This window comes from Oncorhynchus clarkii, chromosome 7 (genome assembly GCF_045791955.1).
Source record: "Oncorhynchus clarkii lewisi isolate Uvic-CL-2024 chromosome 7, UVic_Ocla_1.0, whole genome shotgun sequence".
NCBI lineage: Eukaryota > Metazoa > Chordata > Actinopteri > Salmoniformes > Salmonidae > Oncorhynchus > Oncorhynchus clarkii.
This window is the reverse complement of record NC_092153.1, coordinates 4,029,750-4,056,253: the sequence shown is the minus strand read 5'-3', so window position 1 is coordinate 4,056,253 and position 26,504 is coordinate 4,029,750. Positions and strand designations below refer to the sequence as shown.

The window sequence follows — 26,504 nt, the reverse complement described above, 5'->3', positions numbered from 1 at the left end:
CTCTCTAGCCCTTCCTAGTCTTCTCTCTCTCTCTCTAGTCCTTCCTAGTCTTCTCTCTCTCTGGTCCTTCCTATTCTTCTCTCTCTCTAGCCCTTCCTCCCAGCCTTCTCTCTCTCTAGCTCTTCCTAGCCATCTCTCTCTAGTCCTTTCTAGTCTTCTCTCTCTCTCTAGCCCTTTCCCAGTCTTCTATCTCTCTCTAGCCCTTCCCAGTCTTCTCTCTCTCTCTCTGGTCCTTCCTAGTCTTCTCTCTCTCTCTAGTCCTTCCCAGTCTTCTCTCTCTCTCTCTAGTCCTTCCTAGTCTTCTCTCTCTCTCTCTAGCCCTTCCTAGTCTTCTCTCTCTCTCTCTAGTCCTTCCTATTCTTCTCTCTGTAGCCCTTCCCAGTCTTCTCTCTCTCTCTCTCTAGTCCTTCCTAGTCTTCTCTCTCTCTCTCTGTAGCCCTTCCCAGTCTTCTCTCTCTCTCTAGTCCTTCCTAGTCTTCTCTCTCTCTCTAGTCCTTCCCAGTCTTCTCTCTCTCTAGTCCTTCCTAGTCTTCTCTCTCTCTCTTCCTAGTCTTCTCTCTCTCTCTCTAGTCCTTCCCAGTCTTCTCTCTCTCTAGTCCTTCCTAGTCTTCTCTCTCTCTCTAGTCCTTCCCAGTCTTCTCTCTCTCTAGTCCTTCCTAGTCTTCTCTCTCTCTCTTCCTAGTCTTCTCTCTCTCTCTCTAGTCCTTCCCAGTCTTCTCTCTCTCTAGTCCTTCCTAGTCTTCTCTCTCTTTCTAGCCCTTCCTCCCAGCCTTGTCTCTCTCTAGCTCTTCCTAGCATTGTCTCTCTCTAGCCCTTCCTCCCTCTAGCCCTTCTCTCTCTCTAGCCCTTCCTCCCAGCCGTCTCTCTCTCTAACCCTTCCTCCCTCTAGCCCTTCTCTCTCTCTAGCCCTTCCTCCCTCTAGCCCTTCCTCCTAGCCGTCTCTCTCTCTAGCCCTTCCTCCCTCTAGCCCTTCTCTCACCTGTTTTCTTCATTCTCTCTAATCTATGTTTCCCTCTCTCTCTGGCTGGCCCATTCTCTCTCTGGCTGACCCACCAGGCAGTATGCCAACAGAGGGAGGGAGGGAAGGAAAGGAGAGAGGGAGGGAGGGAGGGGGAGTACCATACCCAGTATGCCAACGGAGGGAGGGAAGGAAAGGAGAGAGGGAGGGAAGGAAGGAAAGGAGAGAGGGAGGAGAGTAACATACCCAGTATGCCAACGGAGGGAGGGAAGGAAAGGAGAGAGGGAGGGAGGGGGAGTACCATCCCAGTATGCCAACGGAGGGAGGGAAGGAAAGGAGTGAGGGAGGGAAGGAAGGAAAGGAGAGAGGGAGGAGAGTAACATACCCAGTATGCCAACGGAGGGAGGGAAGGAAAGGAGAGAGGGAGGGAGGGGGAGTACCATACCCAGTATGCCAACGGAGGGAGGGAAGGAAAGGAGAAAGGGAGGGAGGGAGGGGGAGTAACATACCCAGTATGCCAACGGAGGGAGGGAAGGAAAGGAGAGAGGGAGGGAGGGGGAGTAACATACCCAGTATGCCAACGGAGGGAGGGAAGGAAAGGAGAGAGGGAGGGAGGGGGAGAGGGAGGTGAGTACCATACCCAGTATGCCAACGGAGGGAGGGAAGGAAAGGAGGGAGGGAGGGGAGTACCATACCCAGTATGCCAAAGGAGGGAGGGAGGGAGGGGGAGAGGGAGGGGAGTACCATACCCAGTATGTCAACGGAGGGAGGGACGGAAAGGAGAAAGAGAACCATATACCAGCCCCTCACAACACACAGCCAGCCGACCTGACTCAGACTAGAGCCCACTGAGACCCGGAGCACCTAGACTAAGGACCGACGCTGTTTCCCTGGACATCCAACACACCACTTTGGAGCAACACGGTCAGATTGTTACTGCTACTACCCACAAACCCCTCACCCCTACTCCAGGACAGGACAGAGACATGAACCCCCTCCTGACCCAGGCTGTCCAGACTGAGGAAGATGCTGAAACGGAGGGTAGGTAGCTAGAGCTGTCAGATCCACACCCGTACAGAACAAATGTGTAAACTATGGGACGACTCACAACTTTGTTGGTTATTTCTGTACATATCAAAAGCGTCGATAGTTGAAGTGCCCTCTTGGTAGATTGGTTGTTATTCATTCATTGATGGTCACTATGAGCGGTAAGTCATGTTTATAGGGCTTCATAGACGTGTTTATAGCACTGTAATCGGGTACATTGACACACACACACACACACACACACACACACACACACACACACACACACACACACACACACACACACACACACACACACACACAGGCTGTGAAGTGATTTAAGAGCTCTTCTCTGTCTCTCCCCTCACTAGCTTACATAACTGGTATACGAGCTGCATGTCTGTGTCAGAGAGGCCGCAAATAACCTGCCAAGTGCTAATCGACTACATAGAGGGGCTATGTTACTGAGGGGCTATGTTACTGAGGGGCTATGTTACTGAGGGGCTAGGGTACTGGACTGGGTCAGCTAGCCGTGTAGAGGGGTTATGGTACTCTACTGAGGGACTAGGTTACTGGACTGGGTCAGCTAGCCGTGTAGAGGGGTTATATTACTCTACTGAGGGACTAGGGTACTGGACTGATGCTGGGTCAGCTAGCCGTGTAGAGGGGTTATGGTACTCTACTGAGGGACTAGGTTACTGGACTGGGTCAGCTAGCCGTGTAGAGGGGTTATATTACTCTACTGAGGGGCTAGGGTACTGGACTGGGTCAGCTAGCCGTGTAGAGGGGTTATATTACTCTACTGAGGGACTAGGTTACTGGACTGATGCTGGGTCAGCTAGCCGTGTAGAGGGGTTATGGTACTCTACTGAGGGACTAGGGTACTGGACTGGGTCAGCTAGCCGTGTAGAGGGGTTATATTACTCTACTGAGGGACTAGGTTACTGGACTGATGCTGGGTCAGCTAGCCGTGTAGAGGGATTATGGTACTCTACTGAGGGACTAGGGTACTGGACTGATGCTGGGTCAGCTAGCCGTGTAGAGGGGTTATGGTACTCTACTGAGGGGCTAGGTTACTGGACTGATGCTGGGTCAGCTAGCCGTGTAGAGGGGTTATGGTACTCTACTGAGGGACTAGGTTACTGGACTGATGCTGGGTCAGCTAGCCGTGTAGAGGGGTTATGGTACTCTACTGAGGGACTAGGGTACTGGACTGGGTCAGCTAGCCGTGTAGAGGGGTTATGTTACTCTACTGAGGGACTAGGTTACTGGACTGGGTCAGCTAGCCGTGTAGAGGGGTTATGGTACTCTACTGAGGGACTAGGTTACTGGACTGATGCAGGGTCAGCTAGCCGTGTAGAGGGGTTATGTTACTCTACTGAGAGACTAGGTTACTGGACTGATGCAGGGTCAGCTAGCCGTGTAGAGGGGTTATGGTACTCTACTGAGGGGCTAGGTTACTGGACTGATGCTGGGTCAGCTAGTCGTGTAGAGGGGTTATATTACTCTACTGAGGGACTAGGTTACTGGACTGGGTCAGCTAGCCGTGTAGAGGGGTTATGTTACTCTACTGAGGGGCTAGGTTACTGGACTGGGTCAGCTAGCCATGTAGAGGGGTTATGTTACTCTACTGAGGGACTAGGTTACTGGACTGGGTCAGCTAGCCGTGTAGAGGGATTATATTACTCTACTGAGGGACTAGGTTACTGGACTGGGTCAGCTAGCCGTGTAGAGGGGTTATGTTACTCTACTGAGGGGCTAGGTTACTGGACTGGGTCAGCTAGCCGTGTAGAGGGGTTATATTACTCTACTGAGGGGCTAGGTTACTGGACTGGGTCAGCTAGTCGTGTAGAGGGGTTATGGTACTCTACTGAGGGACTAGGTTACTGGACTGATGCTGGGTCAGCTAGCCGTGTAGAGGGGTTATGTTACTCTACTGAGGGACTAGGTTACTGGACTGATGCTGGGTCAGCTAGCCGTGTAGAGGGGTTATATTACTCTACTGAGGGACTAGGTTACTGGACTGGGTCAGCTAGCCGTGTAGAGGGGTTATGTTACTCTACTGAGGGACTAGGTTACTGGACTGGGTCAGCTAGCCGTGTAGAGGGGTTATGTTACTCTACTGAGGGACTAGGTTACTGGACTGGGTCAGCTAGCCGTGTAGAGGGGTTATGGTACTCTACTGAGGGACTAGGTTACTGGACTGGGTCAGCTAGCCGTGTAGAGGGGTTATGGTACTCTACTGAGGGACTAGGTTACTGGACTGATGCAGGGTCAGCTAGCCGTGTAGAGGGGTTATGGTTCTCTACTGAGGGACTAGGTTACTGGACTGATGCTGGGTCAGCTAGTCGTGTAGAGGGGTTATGGTACTCTACTGAGGGACTAGGTTACTGGACTGGGTCAGCTAGCCGTGTAGAGGGGTTATGGTACTCTACTGAGGGACTAGGTTACTGGACTGATGCTGGGTCAGCTAGCCGTGTAGAGGGGTTATGTTACTCTACTGAGAGACTAGGTTACTGGACTGGGTCAGCTAGCCGTGTAGAGGGGTTATATTACTCTACTGAGGGACTAGGTTACTGGACTGATGCAGGGTCAGCTAGCCGTGTAGAGGGGTTATGGTACTCTACTGAGGGACTAGGTTACTGGACTGATGCTGGGTCAGCTAGCCGTGTAGAGGGGTTATGGTACTCTACTGAGGGACTAGGTTACTGGACTGGGTCAGCTAGCCATGTAGAGGGGTTATGGTACTCTACTGAGGGACTAGGTTACTGGACTGGGTCAGCTAGCCGTGTAGAGGGGTTATGTTACTCTACTGAGGGACTAGGTTACTGGACTGATGCTGGGTCAGCTAGCCGTGTTGAGGGGTTATGGTACTCTACTGAGGGACTAGGGTACTGGACTGATGCTGGGTCAGCTAGCCGTGTAGAGGGATTATGGTACTCTACTGAGGGACTAGGGTACTGGACTGGGTCAGCTAGCCGTGTAGAGGGGTTATGTTACTCTACTGAGGGACTAGGTTACTGGACTGGGTCAGCTAGCCGTGTAGAGGGGTTATGGTACTCTACTGAGGGACTAGGTTACTGGACTGATGCAGGGTCAGCTAGCCGTGTAGAGGGGTTATGTTACTCTACTGAGAGACTAGGTTACTGGACTGATGCAGGGTCAGCTAGCCGTGTAGAGGGGTTATGTTACTCTACTGAGAGACTAGGTTACTGGACTGATGCAGGGTCAGCTAGCCGTGTAGAGGGGTTATGGTACTCTACTGAGGGGCTAGGTTACTGGACTGATGCTGGGTCAGCTAGTCGTGTAGAGGGGTTATATTACTCTACTGAGGGACTAGGTTACTGGACTGGGTCAGCTAGCCGTGTAGAGGGGTTATGTTACTCTACTGAGGGGCTAGGTTACTGGACTGGGTCAGCTAGCCGTGTAGAGGGGTTATATTACTCTACTGAGGGACTAGGTTACTGGACTGGGTCAGCTAGCCGTGTAGAGGGGTTATATTACTCTACTGAGGGACTAGGTTACTGGACTGATGCTGGGTCAGCTAGCCGTGTAGAGGGGTTATATTACTCTACTGAGGGACTAGGTTACTGGACTGATGCTGGGTCAGCTAGCCGTGTAGAGGGGTTATATTACTCTACTGAGGGACTAGGTTACTGGACTGGGTCAGCTAGCCGTGTAGAGGGGTTATGTTACTCTACTGAGGGACTAGGTTACTGGACTGGGTCAGCTAGCCGTGTAGAGGGGTTATGTTACTCTACTGAGGGACTAGGTTACTGGACTGGGTCAGCTAGCCGTGTAGAGGGGTTATGGTACTCTACTGAGGGACTAGGTTACTGGACTGGGTCAGCTAGCCGTGTAGAGGGGTTATGGTACTCTACTGAGGGACTAGGTTACTGGACTGGGTCAGCTAGCCGTGTAGAGGGGTTATGGTACTCTACTGAGGGACTAGGTTACTGGACTGATGCAGGGTCAGCTAGCCGTGTAGAAGGGTTATGGTTCTCTACTGAGGGACTAGGTTACTGGACTGATGCTGGGTCAGCTAGTCGTGTAGAGGGGTTATGGTACTCTACTGAGGGACTAGGTTACTGGACTGGGTCAGCTAGCCGTGTAGAGGGGTTATGGTACTCTACTGAGGGACTAGGTTACTGGACTGATGCTGGGTCAGCTAGCCGTGTAGAGGGGTTATGTTACTCTACTGAGAGACTAGGTTACTGGACTGGGTCAGCTAGCCGTGTAGAGGGGTTATATTACTCTACTGAGGGACTAGGTTACTGGACTGATGCAGGGTCAGCTAGCCGTGTAGAGGGGTTATGGTACTCTACTGAGGGACTAGGTTACTGGACTGATGCTGGGTCAGCTAGCCGTGTAGAGGGGTTATGGTACTCTACTGAGGGACTAGGTTACTGGACTGGGTCAGCTAGCCATGTAGAGGGGTTATGGTACTCTACTGAGGGACTAGGTTACTGGACTGGGTCAGCTAGCCGTGTAGAGGGGTTATGTTACTCTACTGAGGGACTAGGTTACTGGACTGATGCTGGGTCAGCTAGCCGTGTAGAGGGGTTATGGTACTCTACTGAGGGACTAGGGTACTGGACTGATGCTGGGTCAGCTAGCCGTGTAGAGGGATTATGGTACTCTACTGAGGGACTAGGGTACTGGACTGGGTCAGCTAGCCGTGTAGAGGGGTTATGTTACTCTACTGAGGGACTAGGTTACTGGACTGGGTCAGCTAGCCGTGTAGAGGGGTTATGGTACTCTACTGAGGGACTAGGTTACTGGACTGATGCAGGGTCAGCTAGCCGTGTAGAGGGGTTATGTTACTCTACTGAGAGACTAGGTTACTGGACTGATGCAGGGTCAGCTAGCCGTGTAGAGGGGTTATTTTACTCTACTGAGAGACTAGGTTACTGGACTGATGCAGGGTCAGCTAGCCGTGTAGAGGGGTTATGGTACTCTACTGAGGGGCTAGGTTACTGGACTGATGCTGGGTCAGCTAGTCGTGTAGAGGGGTTATATTACTCTACTGAGGGACTAGGTTACTGGACTGGGTCAGCTAGCCGTGTAGAGGGGTTATGTTACTCTACTGAGGGGCTAGGTTACTGGACTGGGTCAGCTAGCCGTGTAGAGGGGTTATATTACTCTACTGAGGGACTAGGTTACTGGACTGGGTCAGCTAGCCGTGTAGAGGGGTTATATTACTCTACTGAGGGACTAGGTTACTGGACTGATGCTGGGTCAGCTAGCCGTGTAGAGGGGTTATATTACTCTACTGAGGGACAAGGTTACTGGACTGATGCTGGGTCAGCTAGCCGTGTAGAGGGGTTATATTACTCTACTGAGGGACTAGGTTACTGGACTGGGTCAGCTAGCCGTGTAGAGGGGTTATGTTACTCTACTGAGGGACTAGGTTACTGAACTGGGTCAGCTAGCCGTGTAGAGGGGTTATGTTACTCTACTGAGGGACTAGGTTACTGGACTGGGTCAGCTAGCCGTGTAGAGGGGTTATGGTACTCTACTGAGGGACTAGGTTACTGGACTGGGTCAGCTAGCCGCGTAGAGGGGTTATGGTACTCTACTGAGGGACTAGGTTACTGGACTGGGTCAGCTAGCCGTGTAGAGGGGTTATGGTACTCTACTGAGGGACTAGGTTACTGGACTGGGTCAGCTAGTCGTGTAGAGGGGTTATGGTTCTCTACTGAGGGACTAGGTTACTGGACTGATGCTGGGTCAGCTAGTCGTGTAGAGGGGTTATGGTACTCTACTGAGGGACTAGGTTACTGGACTGGGTCAGCTAGCCGTGTAGAGGGGTTATGGTACTCTACTGAGGGACTAGGTTACTGGACTGATGCTGGGTCAGCTAGCCGTGTAGAGGGGTTATGTTACTCTACTGAGAGACTAGGTTACTGGACTGGGTCAGCTAGCCGTGTAGAGGGGTTATATTACTCTACTGAGGGACTAGGTTACTGGACTGATGCAGGGTCAGCTAGCCGTGTAGAGGGGTTATGGTACTCTACTGAGGGACTAGGTTACTGGACTGATGCTGGGTCAGCTAGCCGTGTAGAGGGGTTATGGTACTCTACTGAGGGACTAGGTTACTGGACTGGGTCAGCTAGCCATGTAGAGGGGTTATGGTACTCTACTGAGGGACTAGGTTACTGGACTGGGTCAGCTAGCCGTGTAGAGGGGTTATGTTACTCTACTGAGGGACTAGGTTACTGGACTGATGCTGGGTCAGCTAGCCGTGTAGAGGGGTTATGGTACTCTACTGAGGGACTAGGGTACTGGACTGATGCTGGGTCAGCTAGCCGTGTAGAGGGATTATGGTACTCTACTGAGGGACTAGGGTACTGGACTGGGTCAGCTAGCCGTGTAGAGGGGTTATGTTACTCTACTGAGGGACTAGGTTACTGGACTGGGTCAGCTAGCCGTGTAGAGGGGTTATGGTACTCTACTGAGGGACTAGGTTACTGGACTGATGCAGGGTCAGCTAGCCGTGTAGAGGGGTTATGTAACTCTACTGAGAGACTAGGTTACTGGACTGATGCAGGGTCAGCTAGCCGTGTAGAGGGGTTATGTTACTCTACTGAGTGACTAGGTTACTGGACTGATGCAGGGTCAGCTAGCCGTGTAGAGGGGTTATGGTACTCTACTGAGGGACTAGGTTACTGGACTGATGCTGGGTCAGCTAGTCGTGTAGAGGGGTTATATTACTCTACTGAGGGACTAGGTTACTGGACTGGGTCAGCTAGCCGTGTAGAGGGGTTATGTTACTCTACTGAGGGGCTAGGTTACTGGACTGGGTCAGCTAGCCGTGTAGAGGGGTTATATTACTCTACTGAGGGACTAGGTTACTGGACTGGGTCAGCTAGCCGTGTAGAGGGGTTATATTACTCTACTGAGGGACTAGGTTACTGGACTGGGTCAGCTAGCCGTGTAGAGGGGTTATGTTACTCTACTGAGGGGCTAGGTTACTGGACTGGGTCAGCTAGCCGTGTAGAGGGGTTATATTACTCTACTGAGGGACTAGGTTACTGGACTGATGCTGGGTCAGCTAGTCGTGTAGAGGGGTTATGGTTCTCTACTGAGGGACTAGGTTACTGGACTGATGCTGGGTCAGCTAGCCGTGTAGAGGGGTTATGTTACTCTACTGAGGGACTAGGTTACTGGACTGATGCTGGGTCAGCTAGCCGTGTAGAGGGGTTATATTACTCTACTGAGGGACTAGGTTACTGGACTGGGTCAGCTAGCCGTGTAGAGGGGTTATGTTACTCTACTGAGGGACTAGGTTACTGGACTGGGTCAGCTAGCCGTGTAGAGGGGTTATGTTACTCTACTGAGGGACTAGGTTACTGGACTGGGTCAGCTAGCCGTGTAGAGGGGTTATGGTACTCTACTGAGGGACTAGGTTACTGGACTGGGTCAGCTAGCCGTGTAGAGGGGTTATGGTACTCTACTGAGGGACTAGGTTACTGGACTGGGTCAGCTAGCCGTGTAGAGGGGTTATGGTACTCTACTGAGGGACTAGGTTACTGGACTGGGTCAGCTAGTCGTGTAGAGGGGTTATGGTTCTCTACTGAGGGACTAGGTTACTGGACTGATGCTGGGTCAGCTAGTCGTGTAGAGGGGTTATGGTACTCTACTGAGGGACTAGGTTACTGGACTGGGTCAGCTAGCCGTGTAGAGGGGTTATGGTACTCTACTGAGGGACTAGGTTACTGGACTGATGCTGGGTCAGCTAGCCGTGTAGAGGGGTTATGTTACTCTACTGAGAGACTAGGTTACTGGACTGGGTCAGCTAGCCGTGTAGAGGGGTTATATTACTCTACTGAGGGACTAGGTTACTGGACTGATGCAGGGTCAGCTAGCCGTGTAGAGGGGTTATGGTACTCTACTGAGGGACTAGGTTACTGGACTGATGCTGGGTCAGCTAGCCGTGTAGAGGGGTTATGGTACTCTACTGAGGGACTAGGTTACTGGACTGGGTCAGCTAGCCATGTAGAGGGGTTATGGTACTCTACTGAGGGACTAGGTTACTGGACTGGGTCAGCTAGCCGTGTAGAGGGGTTATGTTACTCTACTGAGGGACTAGGTTACTGGACTGATGCTGGGTCAGCTAGCCGTGTAGAGGGGTTATGGTACTCTACTGAGGGACTAGGGTACTGGACTGATGCTGGGTCAGCTAGCCGTGTAGAGGGGTTATGTTACTCTACTGAGAGACTAGGTTACTGGACTGATGCAGGGTCAGCTAGCCGTGTAGAGGGGTTATGGTACTCTACTGAGGGGCTAGGTTACTGGACTGGGTCAGCTAGCCGTGTAGAGGGGTTATATTACTCTACTGAGGGACTAGGTTACTGGACTGGGTCAGCTAGCCGTGTAGAGGGGTTATGGTACTCTACTGAGGGACTAGGTTACTGGACTGGGTCAGCTAGCCGTGTAGAGGGGTTATGGTACTCTACTGAGGGACTAGGTTACTGGACTGATGCAGGGTCAGCTAGCCGTGTAGAGGGGTTATGTTACTCTACTGAGAGACTAGGTTACTGGACTGATGCAGGGTCAGCTAGCCGTGTAGAGGGGTTATATTACTCTACTGAGGGACTAGGTTACTGGACTGATGCAGGGTCAGCTAGCCGTGTAGAGGGGTTATGGTACTCTACTGAGGGACTAGGTTACTGGACTGATGCTGGGTCAGCTAGCCGTGTAGAGGGGTTATGGTACTCTACTGAGGGACTAGGTTACTGGACTGATGCTGGGTCAGCTAGCCGTGTAGAGGGGTTATGGTACTCTACTGAGGGTCTAGGTTACTGGACTGGGTCAGCTAGCCGTGTAGAGGGGTTATATTACTCTACTGAGGGACTAGGTTACTGGACTGGGTCAGCTAGCCGTGTAGAGGGGTTATGGTACTCTACTGAGGGACTAGGTTACTGGACTGGGTCAGCTAGCCGTGTAGAGGGGTTATGGTACTCTACTGAGGGACTAGGTTACTGGACTGATGCAGGGTCAGCTAGCCGTGTAGAGGGGTTATGGTACTCTACTGAGGGACTAGGTTACTGGACTGATGCAGGGTCAGCTAGCCGTGTAGAGGGGTTATATTACTCTACTAAGGGACTAGGTTACTGGACTGGGTCAGCTAGCTGTGTAGAGGGGTTATATTACTCTACTGAGGGACTAGGTTACTGGACTGGGTCAGCTAGCCGTGTAGAGGGGTTATATTACTCTACTGAGGGACTAGGTTACTGGACTGGGTCAGCTAGCCATGTAGAGGGGTTATGTTACTCTACTGAGGGGCTAGGTTACTGGACTGATGCTGGGTCAGCCAGCCGTGTAGAGGGGTTATATTACTCTACTGAGGGGCTAGGTTACTGGACTGGGTCAGCCAGCCGTGTAGAGGGGTTATGTTACTCTACTGAGGGGCTAGGTTACTGGACTGATGCTGGGTCAGCCAGCCGTGTAGAGGGGTTATGTTACACTGCTGACACAGTACTAACCCTAGGTCACAGGTCTCAGTTAACCCTACCTTATAGGGGTCAACTAGTGAAGAGGAGGGGGCGGGGGTGGGGGGAGACATTCTGGGCAAAGACGAGGTCTCGACTTTAAATGGAACATTTGGATGATGGGATACGTCAACAACCTGAGACTGTACTGAGAGAGAGGATGATGGGATACGTCAAGAACCTGAGACTGTACTGAGAGAGAGGATGATGGGATACATCAACAACCTGAGACTGTACTGAGAGAGAGGATGATGGGATACGTCAAGAACCTGAGACTGTACTGAGAGAGAGGATGATGGGATACATCAATAACCTGAGACTGTACTGAGAGGATGATGGGATACGTCAATAACCTGAGACTGTACTGAGAGAGAGGATGATGGGATACATCAACAACCTGAGACTGTACTGAGAGAGAGGATGATGGGATACGTCAATAACCTGAGACTGTACTGAGAGAGAGGATGATGGGATACATCAACAACCTGAGACTGTACTGAGAGAGGGGATGATGGGATACGTCAACAACCTGAGACTGTACTGAGAGAGAGGATGATGGGATACGTCAACAACCTGAGACTGTACTGAGAGAGAGGATGATGGGATACGTCAATAACCTGAGACTGTACTGAGAGAGAGGATGATGGGATACGTCAGCAACCTGAGACTGTACTGAGAGAGGATGATGGGATACGTCAATAACCTGAGACTGTACTGAGAGAGAGGATGATGGGATACGTCAGCAACCTGAGACTGTACTGAGAGAGGATGATGGGATACGTCAACAACCTGAGACTGTACTGAGAGGATGATGGGATACGTCAATAACCTGAGACTGTACTGAGAGAGAGGATGATGGGATACGTCAACAACCTGAGACTGTACTGAGAGAGAGGATGATGGGATACGTCAATAACCTGAGACTGTACTGAGAGAGAGGATGATGGGATACGTCAACAACCTGAGACTGTACTGTGTGACAGGATGATGAGATACGTCAACAACCTGAGACTGTACTGAGAGAGAGGATGATGGGATACGTCAACAACCTGAGACTGTACTGAGAGAGAGGATGATGGGATACGTCAACAACCTGAGACTGTACTGAGAGAGAGGATGATGGGATACGTCAACAACCTGAGACTGTACTGAGTGAGAGGATGATGGGATACGTCAACAACCTGAGACTGTATTGAGAGAGAGGATGATGGGAAATGCAACCATCTTCACTGTTTGGAAATACAGTGCCTTGCGAAAGTATTCGGCCCCCTTGAACTTTGCGACCTTTTGCCACATTTCAGGCTTCAAACATAAAGATATAAAACTGTATTTTTTTGTGAAGAATCAACAACAAGTGGGACACAATCATGAAGTGGAACGACATTTATTGGATATTTCAAACTTTTTTAACAAATCAAAAACTGAAAAATTGGGCGTGCAAAATTATTCAGCCCCCTTAAGTTAATACTTTGTAGCGCCACCTTTTGCTGCGATTACAGCTGTAAGTCGCTTGGGGTATGTCTCTATCAGTTTTGCACATCGAGAGACTGAAATTTTTTCCCATTCCTCCTTGCAAAACAGCTCGAGCTCAGTGAGGTTGGATGGAGAGCATTTGTGAACAGCAGTTTTCAGTTCTTTCCACAGATTCTCGATTGGATTCAGGTCTGGACTTTGACTTGGCCATTCTAACACCTGGATATGTTTATTTTTGAACCATTCCATTGTAGATTTTGCTTTATGTTTTGGATCATTGTCTTGTTGGAAGACAAATCTCCGTCCCAGTCTCAGGTCTTTTGCAGACTCCATCAGGTTTTCTTCCAGAATGGTCCTGTATTTGGCTCCATCCATCTTCCCATCAATTTTAACCATCTTCCCTGTCCCTGCTGAAGAAAAGCAGGCCCAAACCATGATGCTGCCACCACCATGTTTGACAGTGGGGATGGTATGTTCAGGGTGATGAGCTGTGTTGCTTTTACGCCAAACATAACGTTTTGCATTGTTGCCAAAAAGTTAAATTTTGGTTTCATCTGAGCAGAGCACCTTCTTCCACATGTTTGGTGTGTCTCCCAGGTGGCTTGTGGCAAACTTTAAACAACACTTTTTATGGATATCTTTAAGAAATGGCTTTCTTCTTGCCACTCTTCCATAAAGGCCAGATTTGTGCAATATACGACTGATTGTTGTCCTATGGACAGAGTCTCCCACCTCAGCTGTAGATCTCTGCAGTTCATCCAGAGTGATCATGGGCCTCTTGGCTGCATCTCTGATCAGTCTTCTCCTTGTATGAGCTGAAAGTTTAGAGGGACGGCCAGGTCTTGGTAGATTTGCAGTGGTCTGATACTCCTTCCATTTCAATATTATCGCTTGCACAGTGCTCCTTGGGATGTTTAAAGCTTGGGAAATCTTTTTGTATCCAAATCCAGCTTTAAACTTCTTCACAACAGTATCTCGGGCCTGCCTGGTGTGTTCCTTGTTCTTCATGATGTTCTCTGCGCTTTTAACGGACCTCTGAGACTATCACAGTGCAGGTGCATTTATACAGAGACTTGATTACACACAGGTGGATTGTATTTATCATCATTAGTCATTTAGGTCAACATTGGATCATTCAGAGATCCTCACTGAACTTCTGGAGAGAGTTTGCTGCACTGAAAGTAAAGGGGCTGAATCATTTTGCACGCCCAATTTTTCAGTTTTTGATTTGTTAAAAAAGTTTGAAATATCCAATAAATGTCGTTCCACTTCATGATTGTGTCCCACTTGTTGTTGATTCTTCACAAAAAAATACAGTTTTATATCTTTATGTTTGAAGCCTGAAATGTGGCAAAAGGTCGCAAAGTTCAAGGGGGCCGAATACTTTCGCAAGGCACTGTAGTTCCATAGCACTAGTCCCACATAGAATAAATATGATTTAATTGTGTTGCCAGGTGTTGATGTGGATGCTGAGCTGGCAGCTGCCATCATGTCCAGGAGGATCATCCAGTCTCTGATCACCGTGGAAGCCTGGGAGGGATACACCTTCGCTGACCATCAGATCAAGATCAAGGAGTCACATGACCTCTACGGCGCTGTGATGTGGCCCTCGGTACAACACACGCCTTCCGCCCACCTTCATCATCCTCACTAACACTACCCTTCCGCCCACCTTCATCACCCTCACTAACACTACCCTTATGGTCACCTTCGTCATCCTCACTAACACTACCCTTATGCTCACCTTCATCACTACCGCTCACCTTCATCATCCTCACTAACACTACCCTTATGGTCACCTTCATCATCCTCACTAACACTACCCTTATGGTCACCTTCATCATCCTCACTAACACTTCCCTACCGCTCACCTTCATCATCCTCACTAACACTACCCTTCCGCTCACCTTCATCATCCTCACTAACACTACCCTACCGCTCACCATCATCCTCACTAACACTACCGCTCACCTTCATCATCCTCACTAACACTACCCTTCCGCTCACCTTCGTCATCCTCACTAACACTACCCTTATGGTCACCTTCATCATCCTCACTAACACCACCGCTCACCTTCATCATCCTCACTTAGACTACCCTTCCGCTCACCTTCATCATCCTCACTAACACTACCCTTATGGTCACCTTCATCATCCTCACTAACACTACCCTTATGGTCACCTTCATCATCCTCACTAACACTACCCTACCGCTCACCTTCATCATCCTCACTAACACTACCCTTATGGTCACCTTCATCATCCTCACTAACACTACCCTTTTGCTCACCTTCATCATCCTCACTAACGCTACCCTTATGGTCACCTTCATCACCCTCACTAACACTACCCTTATGGTCACCTTCATCATCCTCACTAACACTACCCTTTTGCTCACCTTCATCATCCTCACTAACACTACCCTACCGCTCACCTTCATCATCCTCACTAACACTACCCTTACACTAATTTTCATCACCCTCACGAACACTACCCTACCGCTTACCTTCATCATCCTCACTAACACTACCCTTATGGTCACCTTCACCATCCTCACTAACACTACCCTTATGGTCACCATCATCCTCACTAACACTACCCTTATGGTCACCTTCATCATCCTCACTAACACTACCCTACCGCTCACCTTCATCATCCTTACTAACACTACCCTTACACTAATTTTCATCACCCTCACGAACACTACCCTACCGCTTACCTTCATCATCCTCACTAACACTACCCTTATGGTCACCTTCATCATCCTCACTAACACTACCCTACCGCTCACCTTCATCATCCTCACTAACACTACCCTTATGTTCACCTTCATCATCCTCACTAACACTACCCTACCGCTCACCTTCATCATCCTCACTAACACTACCCTACCCTACCGCTCACCTTCATCATCCTCACTAACACTACCGCTCACCTTCATCATCCTCACTAACACTACCGCTCACCTTCATCATCCTCACTAACACTACCCTTACACTAATCTTCATCACAATCATTACTTTTAAATTCCACTTTTTTCCTCACCAGGTACATCTTCATCCATCAACTTCATTTTATAATGTCCTGTTAGTTCACATTGCATTGTGTTTATTTCCCATCAGGCCATAGTGCTGTGTTACTTCCTGGATACGCACCGTGACACGTACAACCTGCTGGACAAGAACGTCATCGAGCTGGGCGCCGGGACCGGTCTGGTCTCCATAGTTACAAGCCTTCTAGGTGAGACAATCTTGTATTTACAAAGTCGCACGGGTGGTCCCAGACACCCTCCTCGTATCACTGAGCTGTCCTGGGGGGTCCCAGACACCCTCCTCATATCACTGAGCTGTCCTGGGGGGTCCCAGACACCCTCCTCATATCACTGAGCTGTCCTGGGGGGCCCCAGACACCCTCCCCGTATCACTGAGCTGTCCTGGGGGGTCCCAGACACCCTCCTCATATCACTGAGCTGTCCTGGGGGGTCCCAGACACCCTCCTCATATCACTGAGCTGTCCTGGGGGGCCCCAGACACCCTCCCCGTATCACTGAGCTGTCCTGGGGGGTCCCAGACACCCTCCTCGTGTCACTGAGCTGTCCTGGGGGGTCCCAGACACCCTCCTCATATCACTGAGCTGTCCTGGGGGCTTTTAGTGTGTTTTAGTGTGTGTTTTTTGTTTTAGTTCGGGCCCATCCAGTCAATCAATCAATCAAATGTATTTATAAAGCCCTTCTTACATCAGCTGATATCTCAAAGTGCTGTACAGAAACCCAGCCTAAAACCCCAAACAGCAAGCAATGCAGGTGTAGAAGCACGGTGGCTAGGAAAAACTACCTAGAAAGGCCAAAACCTAGGAAGAAACCTAGAGAAGAACCAGGCTATGAGGGGTGAGTCCTCTTCTGGCTGTGCCGGGTGGAGATTATAACAGATCATGGCCAAGATGTTCAAATGTTCATAGATGACCAGCAGGGTCAAATAATAATAATCACAGTAGTTGTAGAGGGTGCAACAGGTCAGTTGGCTTTTCATAGCCGATCATTGAGAGGATCTCTACCACTCCTGCTGTCTCTAGAGAGTTGAAAACAGCAGGTCTGGGACAGGTAGCACGTCCGGTCACACCGCCCTCTTCAGAGGACAGACATCTCCTTCCTGTTTGGTAACTGGTGTTTGTTTGTGTTTATTTCCTAGGTGCCAAGGTCACGTCCACAGACCTGCCGGAGGTGCTGAGTAACCTGCAGTATAACGTACTGCGTAACACCAGGGGTTCCTGTAGACACGCTCCTCGTGTCGCTGAGCTGTCCTGGGGGAAGGAGCTGGAACAACGCTTCCCTCAGGCTGCCTGTCACTATGACTACGTGTTCGCTGCCGATGTGGTGTACTGCCACCCCTACCTGGCGGAACTCTTGGACACCTTCGATCACCTGTGTCAGGACGGGACGGAGATCCTCTGGGCCATGAGGTTCCGTCTGGACAGAGAGAACCAGTTCGTAGAACGGTTCCAGACCAGGTTCCATCTGGATGAACTGTACGATCTGCCCAGTCTCAGTATTAAACTGTACCGAGCATCGAGGAAGGGGATGGGGAGGAAGACACGGTCTGGAGAGGCAGCTTAATACTACCATGCTCTACGGAAGCAGTCTGAGACACTGCAGGGGGATGGAGAGATGGGGAGGTGTGTTCTTTGATTGAATCCCAGACACACACTCCGAGAATCAACAAAGGCAAAGTCGAGAAGCGCATTACACTTAACTCTTGAAGGTACAGTGCCTTGCGAAAGTATTCGGCCCCCTTGAACTTTGCGACCTTTTGCCACATTTCAGGCTTCAAACATAAAGATATAAAACTGTATTTTTTTGTGAAGAATCAACAACAAGTGGGACACAATCATGAAGTGGAACGACATTTATTGGATATTTCAAACTTTTTTAACAAATCAAAAACTGAAAAATTGGGCGTGCAAAATTATTCAGCCCCCTTAAGTTAATACTTTGTAGCGCCACCTTTTGCTGCCATTACAGCTGTAAGTCGCTTGGGGTATGTCTCTTATCAGTTTTGCACAACGAGAGACTGACATTTTTTCCCATTCCTCCTTGCAAAACAGCTCGAGCTCAGTGAGGTTGGATGGAGAGCATTTGTGAACAGCAGTTTTCAGTTCTTTCCACAGATTCTCGATTGGATTCAGGTCTGGACTTTGACTTGGCCATTCTAACACCTGGATATGTTTATTTTTGAACCATTCCATTGTAGATTTTGCTTTATGTTTTGGATCATTGTCTTGTTGGAAGACAAATCTCCGTCCCAGTCTCAGGTCTTTTGCAGACTCCATGAGGTTTTCTTCCAGAATGGTCCTGTATTTGGCTCCATCCATCTTCCCATCAATTTTAACCATCTTCCCTGTCCCTGCTGAAGAAAAGCAGGCCCAAACCATGATGCTGCCACCACCATGTTTGACAGTGGGGATGGTATGTTCAGGGTGATGAGCTGTGTTGCTTTTACGCCAAACATAACGTTTTGCATTGTTGCCAAAAAGTTCAATTTTGGTTTCATCTGAGCAGAGCACCTTCTTCCACATGTTTGGTGTGTCTCCCAGGTGGCTTGTGGCAAACTTTAAACGACACTTTTTATGGATATCTTTAAGAAATGGCTTTCTTCTTGCCACTCTTCCATAAAGGCCAGATTTGTGCAATATACGACTGATTGTTGTCCTATGGACAGAGTCTCCCACCTCAGCTGTAGATCTCTGCAGTTCATCCAGAGTGATCATGGGCCTCTTGGCTGCATCTCTGATCAGTCTCCTCCTTGTATGAGCTGAAAGTTTAGAGGGACGGCCAGGTCTTGGTAGATTTGCAGTGGTCTGATACTCCTTCCATTTCAATATTATCGCTTGCACAGTGCTCCTTGGGATGTTTAAAGCTTGGGAAATCTTTTTGTATCCAAATCCGGCTTGAAACTTCTTCACAACAGTATCTCGGACCTGCCTGGTGTGTACCTTGTTCTTCATGATGCTCTCTGCGCTTTTAACGGACCTCTGAGACTATCACAGTGCAGGTGCATTTATACGGAGACTTGATTACACACAGGTGGATTGTATTTATCATCATTAGTCATTTAGGTCAACATTGGATCATTCAGAGATCCTCACTGAACTTCTGGAGAGAGTTTGCTGCACTGAAAGTAAAGGGGCTGAATAATTTTGCACGCCCAATTTTTCAGTTTTTGATTTGTTAAAAAAGTTTGAAATATCCAATAAGTCGTTCCACTTCATGATTGTGTCCCACTTGTTGTTGATTCTTCACAAAAAAAATACAGTTTTATATCTTTATGTTGCAAGCCTGAAATGTGGCAAAAGGTCGCAAAGTTCAAGGGGGCCGAATACTTTTGCAAGGCACTGTATCTGGTCCTTGAACTCTCCTCTCTTCATATCTGGGTCTTGAACTCTCCTTCTCTTCATGTCTGGGTCTTGAACTCTCCTTCCCTCCATGTCTGGGTCTTGAACTCTCCTTCCCTTCATGTCTGGGCCTTGAACTCTCCTTCTCTTCATGTCTGGGCCTTGAACTCTCCTTCTCTTCATGTCTGGGTCTTGAACTCTCCTCTCTTCATGCCTGGGTCTTGAACTCTCCTTCTCTTCATGTCTGGGTCTTGAACTCTCCTCTCTTCATGCCTGGGTCTTGAACTCACCTTCTCTTCATGCCTGGGTCTTGAACTCTCCTCTCTTCATGCCTGGGTCTTGAACTCACCTTCTCTTCATGCCTGGGTCTTGAACTCTTCTTCTCTTCATGCCTGGGTCTTGAACTCTCCTTCTCTTCATGCCTGGGTCTTGAACTCTTCTTCTCTTCATGCCTGGGTCTTGAACTCTCCTCTCTTCATGCCTGGGTCTTGAACTCTCCTCTCTTCATGCCTGGGTCTTGAACTCTCCTCTCTTCATGTCTGGGTCTTGAACTCTCCTCTCTTCATGTCTGGGTCTTGAACTCTCCTTCTCTTCACGTCTGGGCAGATCAGTATATTATTGTTTTCTCTGTTATTCAGTTGTATCTCTGATTGAAGATGTATAGTGTCTGCTTCACCTGATGTGTTGCTGTACATATCGAGACCTGCTTCACCTAATGTGTTGCTGTACATAACAAGAACCTGCTTCACCTAATGTGTTGCTGTACATAACAAGAACCTGCTTCACCTGATGTGTTGCTGTACATATCGAGACCTGCTTCACCTGATGTGTTGCTGTACATAACAAGAACCTGCTTCACCTAATGTGTTGCTGTACATAACAAGAACCTGCTTCACCTGATGTGTTGCTGTACATAACAAGACCTGCTTCACCTGTTGTGTTGCTGTACATAACAAGACCTGCTTCACCTGTTGTGTTGCTGTACATAACAAGACCTGCTTCACCTGTTGTGTTGCTATAATAATAATTATAAACACCTCTGGTCTGTAAATAGTTCTGAGAAATAAAGTACATTATAAACACCTCTGGTCTGTAAATACAGTACATTATAAACACCTCTGGTCTGTAAATACAGTACATTATAAACGCCTCTGGTCTGTAAATACAGTACATTATAAACACCTCTGGTCTGTAAATACAGTACATTATAAACACCTCTGGTCTGTAAATACAGTACATTATAAACACCTCTGGTCTGTAAATACAGTACATTATAAACACCTCTGGTCTGTAAATACAGTACATTATAAACACCTCTGGTCTGTAAATACAGTACATTATAAACGCCTCTGGTCTGTAAATACAGTACATTATAAACACCTCTGGTCTGTAAATACAGTACATTATAAACACCTCTGGTCTGTAAATACAGTACATTATAAACACCTCTGGTCTGTAAATACAGTACATTATAAACACCTCTGGTCTGTAAATACAGTACATTATAAACACCTCTGGTCTGTAAATACAGTACATTATAAACACCTCTGGTCTGTAAATACAGTACATTATAAACACCTCTGGTCTGTAAATACAGTACATTATAAACACCTCTGGTCTGTAAATACAGTACATTATAAACACCTCTGGTCTGTAAATCGTTCTGGATAAGAAGTGGTTTTATCTGTCAGTCTGCTGAAGAGAAAAGGATTTGGGTCAGAGAGGGGTTGAGGTGAGACGGTCCACCCATCAGCACGACCCGTCTGCCCTTTAGGTCCCAGAGGGAGATACATGGAGACTCTCATTTCCCACCCGGAGACATTTTAAGACATACCTCATCCTCTCTGTCTCCAATGTGGTGAGATGGGATTCCCGTGATATCTTCTTGGCTGGGGATACCAACCCCCCCCCCATACTTCCCACTGAGCCAATAACACTACAACACCAGACCCCCTACCACAACTAAACATACCCCCCCCCCCATAACACTACAACACCAGACCCCCTACCACAACTAAACATACCCCCCCCCCCCCCCCCATAACACTACAACACCAGACCCCCTACCACAACTAAACATACCCCCCCCCCATAACACTACAACACCAGACCCCCTACCACAACTAAACATACCCCCCCCCATAACACTACAACACCAGACCCCCCCCCCCCATAACACTACAACACCAGACCCCCTACCACAACTAAACATACCCCCCCCCCCCCCCCATAACACTACAACACCAGACCCCCTACCACAACTAAACATACCCCCCCCCCCCCCCCCCCATAACACTACAACACCAGACCCCCTACCACAACTAAACATACCCCCCCCCCCCCCCCCATAACACTACAACACCAGACCCCCTACCACAACTAAACATACCCCCCCCCCCCCCCCATAACACTACAACACCAGACCCCCTACCACAACTAAACATACCCCCCCCCCCCCCCCCCCATAACACTACAACACCAGACCCCCTACCACAACTAAACATACACCCCCCCCCCCCCCCCCCCCCCCCCCCCCCCCCCCCCCCCCCTGTACCGCTTGCCGGATCTGATTGAATCTAGTCCTTAGAGAGGCCAACCAGATATATGACAGAGAGAGATACTGTAAATAACAACATACTGGAATGGGGGTTGGTCACAGTACAACAATACTACAACAACATACTGGAATGGGGGTTGGTCACAGTACAACAATACTACAACAACATACTGGAATGGGGGTTGGTCACAGTACAACAATACTACAACAACATACTGGAATGGGGGTTGGTCACAGTACAACAACATACTGGAATGGGGGTTGGTCACAGTACAACAATACCACAACAACATACTGGAATGGGGGTTGGTCACAGTACAACAATACTACAACAACATACTGGAATGGGGGTTGGTCACAGTACAACAATACCACAACAACATACTGGAATGGGGGTTGGTAACAGTACAACAATACTACAACAACATACTGGAATGGGGGTTGGTCACAGTACAACAATACCACAACAACATACTGGAATGGGGGTTGGTCACAGTACAACAATACTACAACAACATACTGGAACGGGGGTTGGTCACAGTACAACAATACTACAACAACATACTGGAATGGGGGTTGGTCACAGTACAACAATACTACAACAACATACTGGAATGGGGGTTGGTCACAGTGCAACAATACTACAACAACATACTGAAATGGGGGTTGGTCACAGTACAACAATACTACAACATCATACTGGAACGGGGGTTGGTCACAGTACAACAATACTACAACAACATACTGGAATGGGGGTTGGTCACAGTGCAACAATACTACAACAACATACTGGAATGGGGGTTGGTCACAGTACAACAATACTACAACAACATACTGGAATGGGGGTTGGTCACAGTACAACAATACTACAACCACATACTGGAATGGGGGTTGGTCACAGTACAACAATACTACAACAACATACTGGAATGGGGGTTGGTCACAGTACAACAATACTACAACAACATACTGGAATGGGGGTTGGTCACAGTGCAACAATACTACAACAACATACTGGAATGGGGGTTGGTCACAGTACAACAATACTACAACAACATACTGGAATGGGGGTTGGTCACAGTACAACAATACTACAACCACATACTGGAATGGGGGTTGGTCACAGTACAACAATACTACAACAACATACTGGAATGGGGGTTGGTCACAGTACAACAATACTACAACAACATACTGGAATGGGGGTTGGTCACAGTACAACAATACTACAACCACATACTGGAATGGGGGTTGGTCACAGTACAACAATACCACAACAACATACTGGAATGGGGGTTGGTCACAGTACAACAATACTACAACAACATACTGGTATGGGGGTTGGTCACAGTACAACAATACCACAACAACATACTGGAATGGGGGTTGGTCACAGTACAACAATACTACAACAACATACTGGAATGGGGGTTGGTCACAGTACAACAATACTACAACAACATACTGGAATGGGGGTTGGTCACAGTACAACAATACTACAACAACATACTGGAATGGGGGTTGGTCACAGTACAACAACATACTGGAATGGGGGTTGGTCACAGTACAACAATACCACAACAACATACTGGAATGGGGGTTGGTCACAGTACAACAATACTACAACAACATACTGGAATGGGGGTTGGTCACAGTACAACAATACCACAACAACATACTGGAATGGGGGTTGGTAACAGTACAACAATACTACAACAACATACTGGAATGGGGGTTGGTCACAGTACAACAATACCACAACAACATACTGGAATGGGGGTTGGTCACAGTACAACAATACTACAACAACATACTGGAACGGGGGTTGGTCACAGTACAACAATACTACAACAACATACTGGAATGGGGGTTGGTCACAGTACAACAATACTACAACAACATACTGGAATGGGGGTTGGTCACAGTGCAACAATACTACAACAACATACTGAAATGGGGGTTGGTCACAGTACAACAATACTACAACAACATACTGGAACGGGGGTTGGTCACAGTACAACAATACTACAACAACATACTGGAATGTGGGTTGGTCACAGTGCAACAATACTACAACAACATACTGGAATGGGGGTTGGTCACAGTACAACAATACTACAACAACATACTGGAATGGGGGTTGGTCACAGTACAACAATACTACAACCACATACTGGAATGGGGGTTGGTCACAGTACAACAATACTACAACAACATACTGGAATGGGGGTTGGTCACAGTACAACAATACTACAACAACATACTGGAATGGGGGTTGGTCACAGTACAACAATACTACAACCACATACTGGAATGGGGGTTGGTCACAGTACAACAATACCACAACAACATACTGGAATGGGGGTTGGTCACAGTACAACAATACTACAACAACATACTGGTATGGGGGTTGGTCACAGTACAACAATACCACAACAACATACTGGAATGGGGGTTGGTCACAGTACAACAATACTACAACAACATACTGGAATGGGGGTTGGTCACAGTACAACAATACTACAACAACATACTGGAATGGGGGTTGGTCACAGTACAACAATACTACAACAACATACTGGAATGGGGGTTGGTCACAGTACAACAACATACTGGAATGGGGGTTGGTCACAGTACAACAATACCACAACAACATACTGGAATGGGGGTTGGTCACAGTACAACAATACTACAACAACATACTGGAATGGGGGTTGGTCACAGTACAACAATACCACAACAACATACTGGAATGGGGGTTGGTAACAGTACAACAATACTACAACAACATACTGGAATGGGGGTTGGTCACAGTACAACAATACCACAACAACATACTGGAATGGGGGTTGGTCACAGTACAACAATACTACAACAACATACTGGAACGGGGGTTGGTCACAGTACAACAATACTACAACAACATACTGGAATGGGGGTTGGTCACAGTACAACAATACTACAACAACATACTGGAATGGGGGTTGGTCACAGTACAACAATACTACAACAACATACTGGAATGGGGGTTGGCCACAGTACAACAATACTACAACAACATACTGGAATGGGGGTTGGTCACAGTACAACAACATACTGGAATGGGGGTTGGTCACAGTACAACAATACCACAACAACATACTGGAATGGGGGTTGGTCACAGTACAACAATACTACAACAACATACCGGTATGGGGGTTGGTCACAGTACAACAATACTACAACAACATACTGGAATGGGGGTTGGTCACAGTACAACAATACAACAACAACATACTGGAATGGGGGTTGCCTCCAAGCTGCCATTTGAATCAGTTCCCCCGGCAACCTCTGCCCTCTATGATAGGTTAAATCTAGAAATGGCTTGCTATTGGTTACCAAGTCAAAATAATGATAAAAGGTCACAGTACAACAATACCACAACAGAATCAGACACTGACATCACTCCCTCTCTCTGTGGACCAGCTATTTACCCCTGTCCCCCTCATCAGACCCCTCATACCGAGCTATGTAGGGCAGAGGCAGGGGCATACCAAGGACCTCTGACAAAAGGGTTTCAGGCTGGATTAGATTTGGTTTTAACGGTCATATCAGAAACCCGAGAGCTGGCGTATTCAGGTCAAATTCTCTTAGCCAGGCCAAATGCTGACAAAATCAAAACAGTTTTTAATGGGAGGTCAGAGTTACAAATCCCCCCTGATGACCTGTCTTGGGGTCTGCCCGGGGTCTGACATATGAGATTGCACTGCAGAAAGCCATATTCTGTTACCCCTGTCCTCTGGTGGATCTATGAGGGTAGAGCAGCTAGCAAATCAAATCAAATCAAATTTTATTTGTCACATACACATGGTTAGCAGATGTTAATGCGAGTGTAGCGAAATGCTTGTGCTTCTAGTTCCGACAATGCAGTAATAACAAGTAATCTAACTAACAATTCCAAAACTACTGTCTTGTACACAGTGTAAGGGGATAAAGAATATGTACATAAGGATATATGAATGAGTGATGGTACAGAGCAGCATAGGCAAGATACAGTAGATGGTATCGGGTACAGTATGTACAAATGAGATGAGTATGTAAACAAAGTGGCATAGTATAGTATAAAGTGGCTAGTGATACATGTTTTACATAAGGATACCGTCGATGATATAGAGTACAGTATATACGTATGCGTATGAGATGAATAATGTAGGGTAAGTAACATTTATATAAGGTAGCATTGTTTAAAGTGGCTAGGGATATATTTACATCATTTCCCATCAATTCCCATTATTAAAGTGGCTGGAGTTGAGTCAGTGTCAGTGTGTTGGCAGCAGCCACTCAGTGTTAGTGGTGGCTGTTTAACAGTCTGATGGCCTTGAGATAGAAGCTGTTTTTCAGTCTCTCGGTCCCAGCTTTGATGCACCTGTACTGACCTCGCCTTCTGGATGATAGCGGGGTGAACAGGCAGTGGCTCGGGTGGTTGATGTCCTTGATGATCTTTATGGCCTTCCTGTGACATCGGGTGGTGTAGGTGTCCTGGAGGGCAGGTAGTTTGCCCCCTGTGATGCGTTGTGCAGACCTCACTACCCTCTGGAGAGCCTTACGGTTGAGGGCGGTGCAGTTGCCA

The 26,504-nt window shown here is 48.2% G+C and overlaps 1 protein-coding gene across 1 annotated transcript; it reads left to right on the top strand.

The window, feature by feature from the left end:
- Positions 1 to 1,731: 1,731 nt before the first annotated feature.
- On the top strand, positions 1,732 to 20,422 carry LOC139414039 (protein-lysine methyltransferase METTL21E-like). The gene is made up of 5 exons (XM_071161915.1): positions 1,732 to 1,999; positions 14,406 to 14,563; positions 16,074 to 16,191; positions 17,139 to 17,676; positions 19,315 to 20,422. The coding sequence occupies exons 1-4, from the start codon at positions 1,945 to 1,947 to the stop codon at positions 17,561 to 17,563; spliced, it is 756 nt and encodes a 251-aa protein (XP_071018016.1). The 5' UTR covers positions 1,732 to 1,944; the 3' UTR covers positions 17,564 to 17,676; positions 19,315 to 20,422.
- The last annotated feature ends 6,082 nt before the right edge of the window (positions 20,423 to 26,504 follow it).

Bases quoted from the DNA above. Each gene is read 5' to 3' on its own strand.
- LOC139414039 (XM_071161915.1), top strand. From the start codon at position 1,945: ATGAACCCCCTCCTGACCCAGGCTGTCCAGACTGAGGAAGATGCTGAA. The intron at 2,000-14,405 runs GTAGGTAGCTAG...TTGTGTTGCCAG, and splicing joins GGAAGATGCTGAAACGGAGG to GTGTTGATGTGGATGCTGAG. The intron at 16,192-17,138 runs GTGAGACAATCT...TTTATTTCCTAG, and splicing joins CATAGTTACAAGCCTTCTAG to GTGCCAAGGTCACGTCCACA.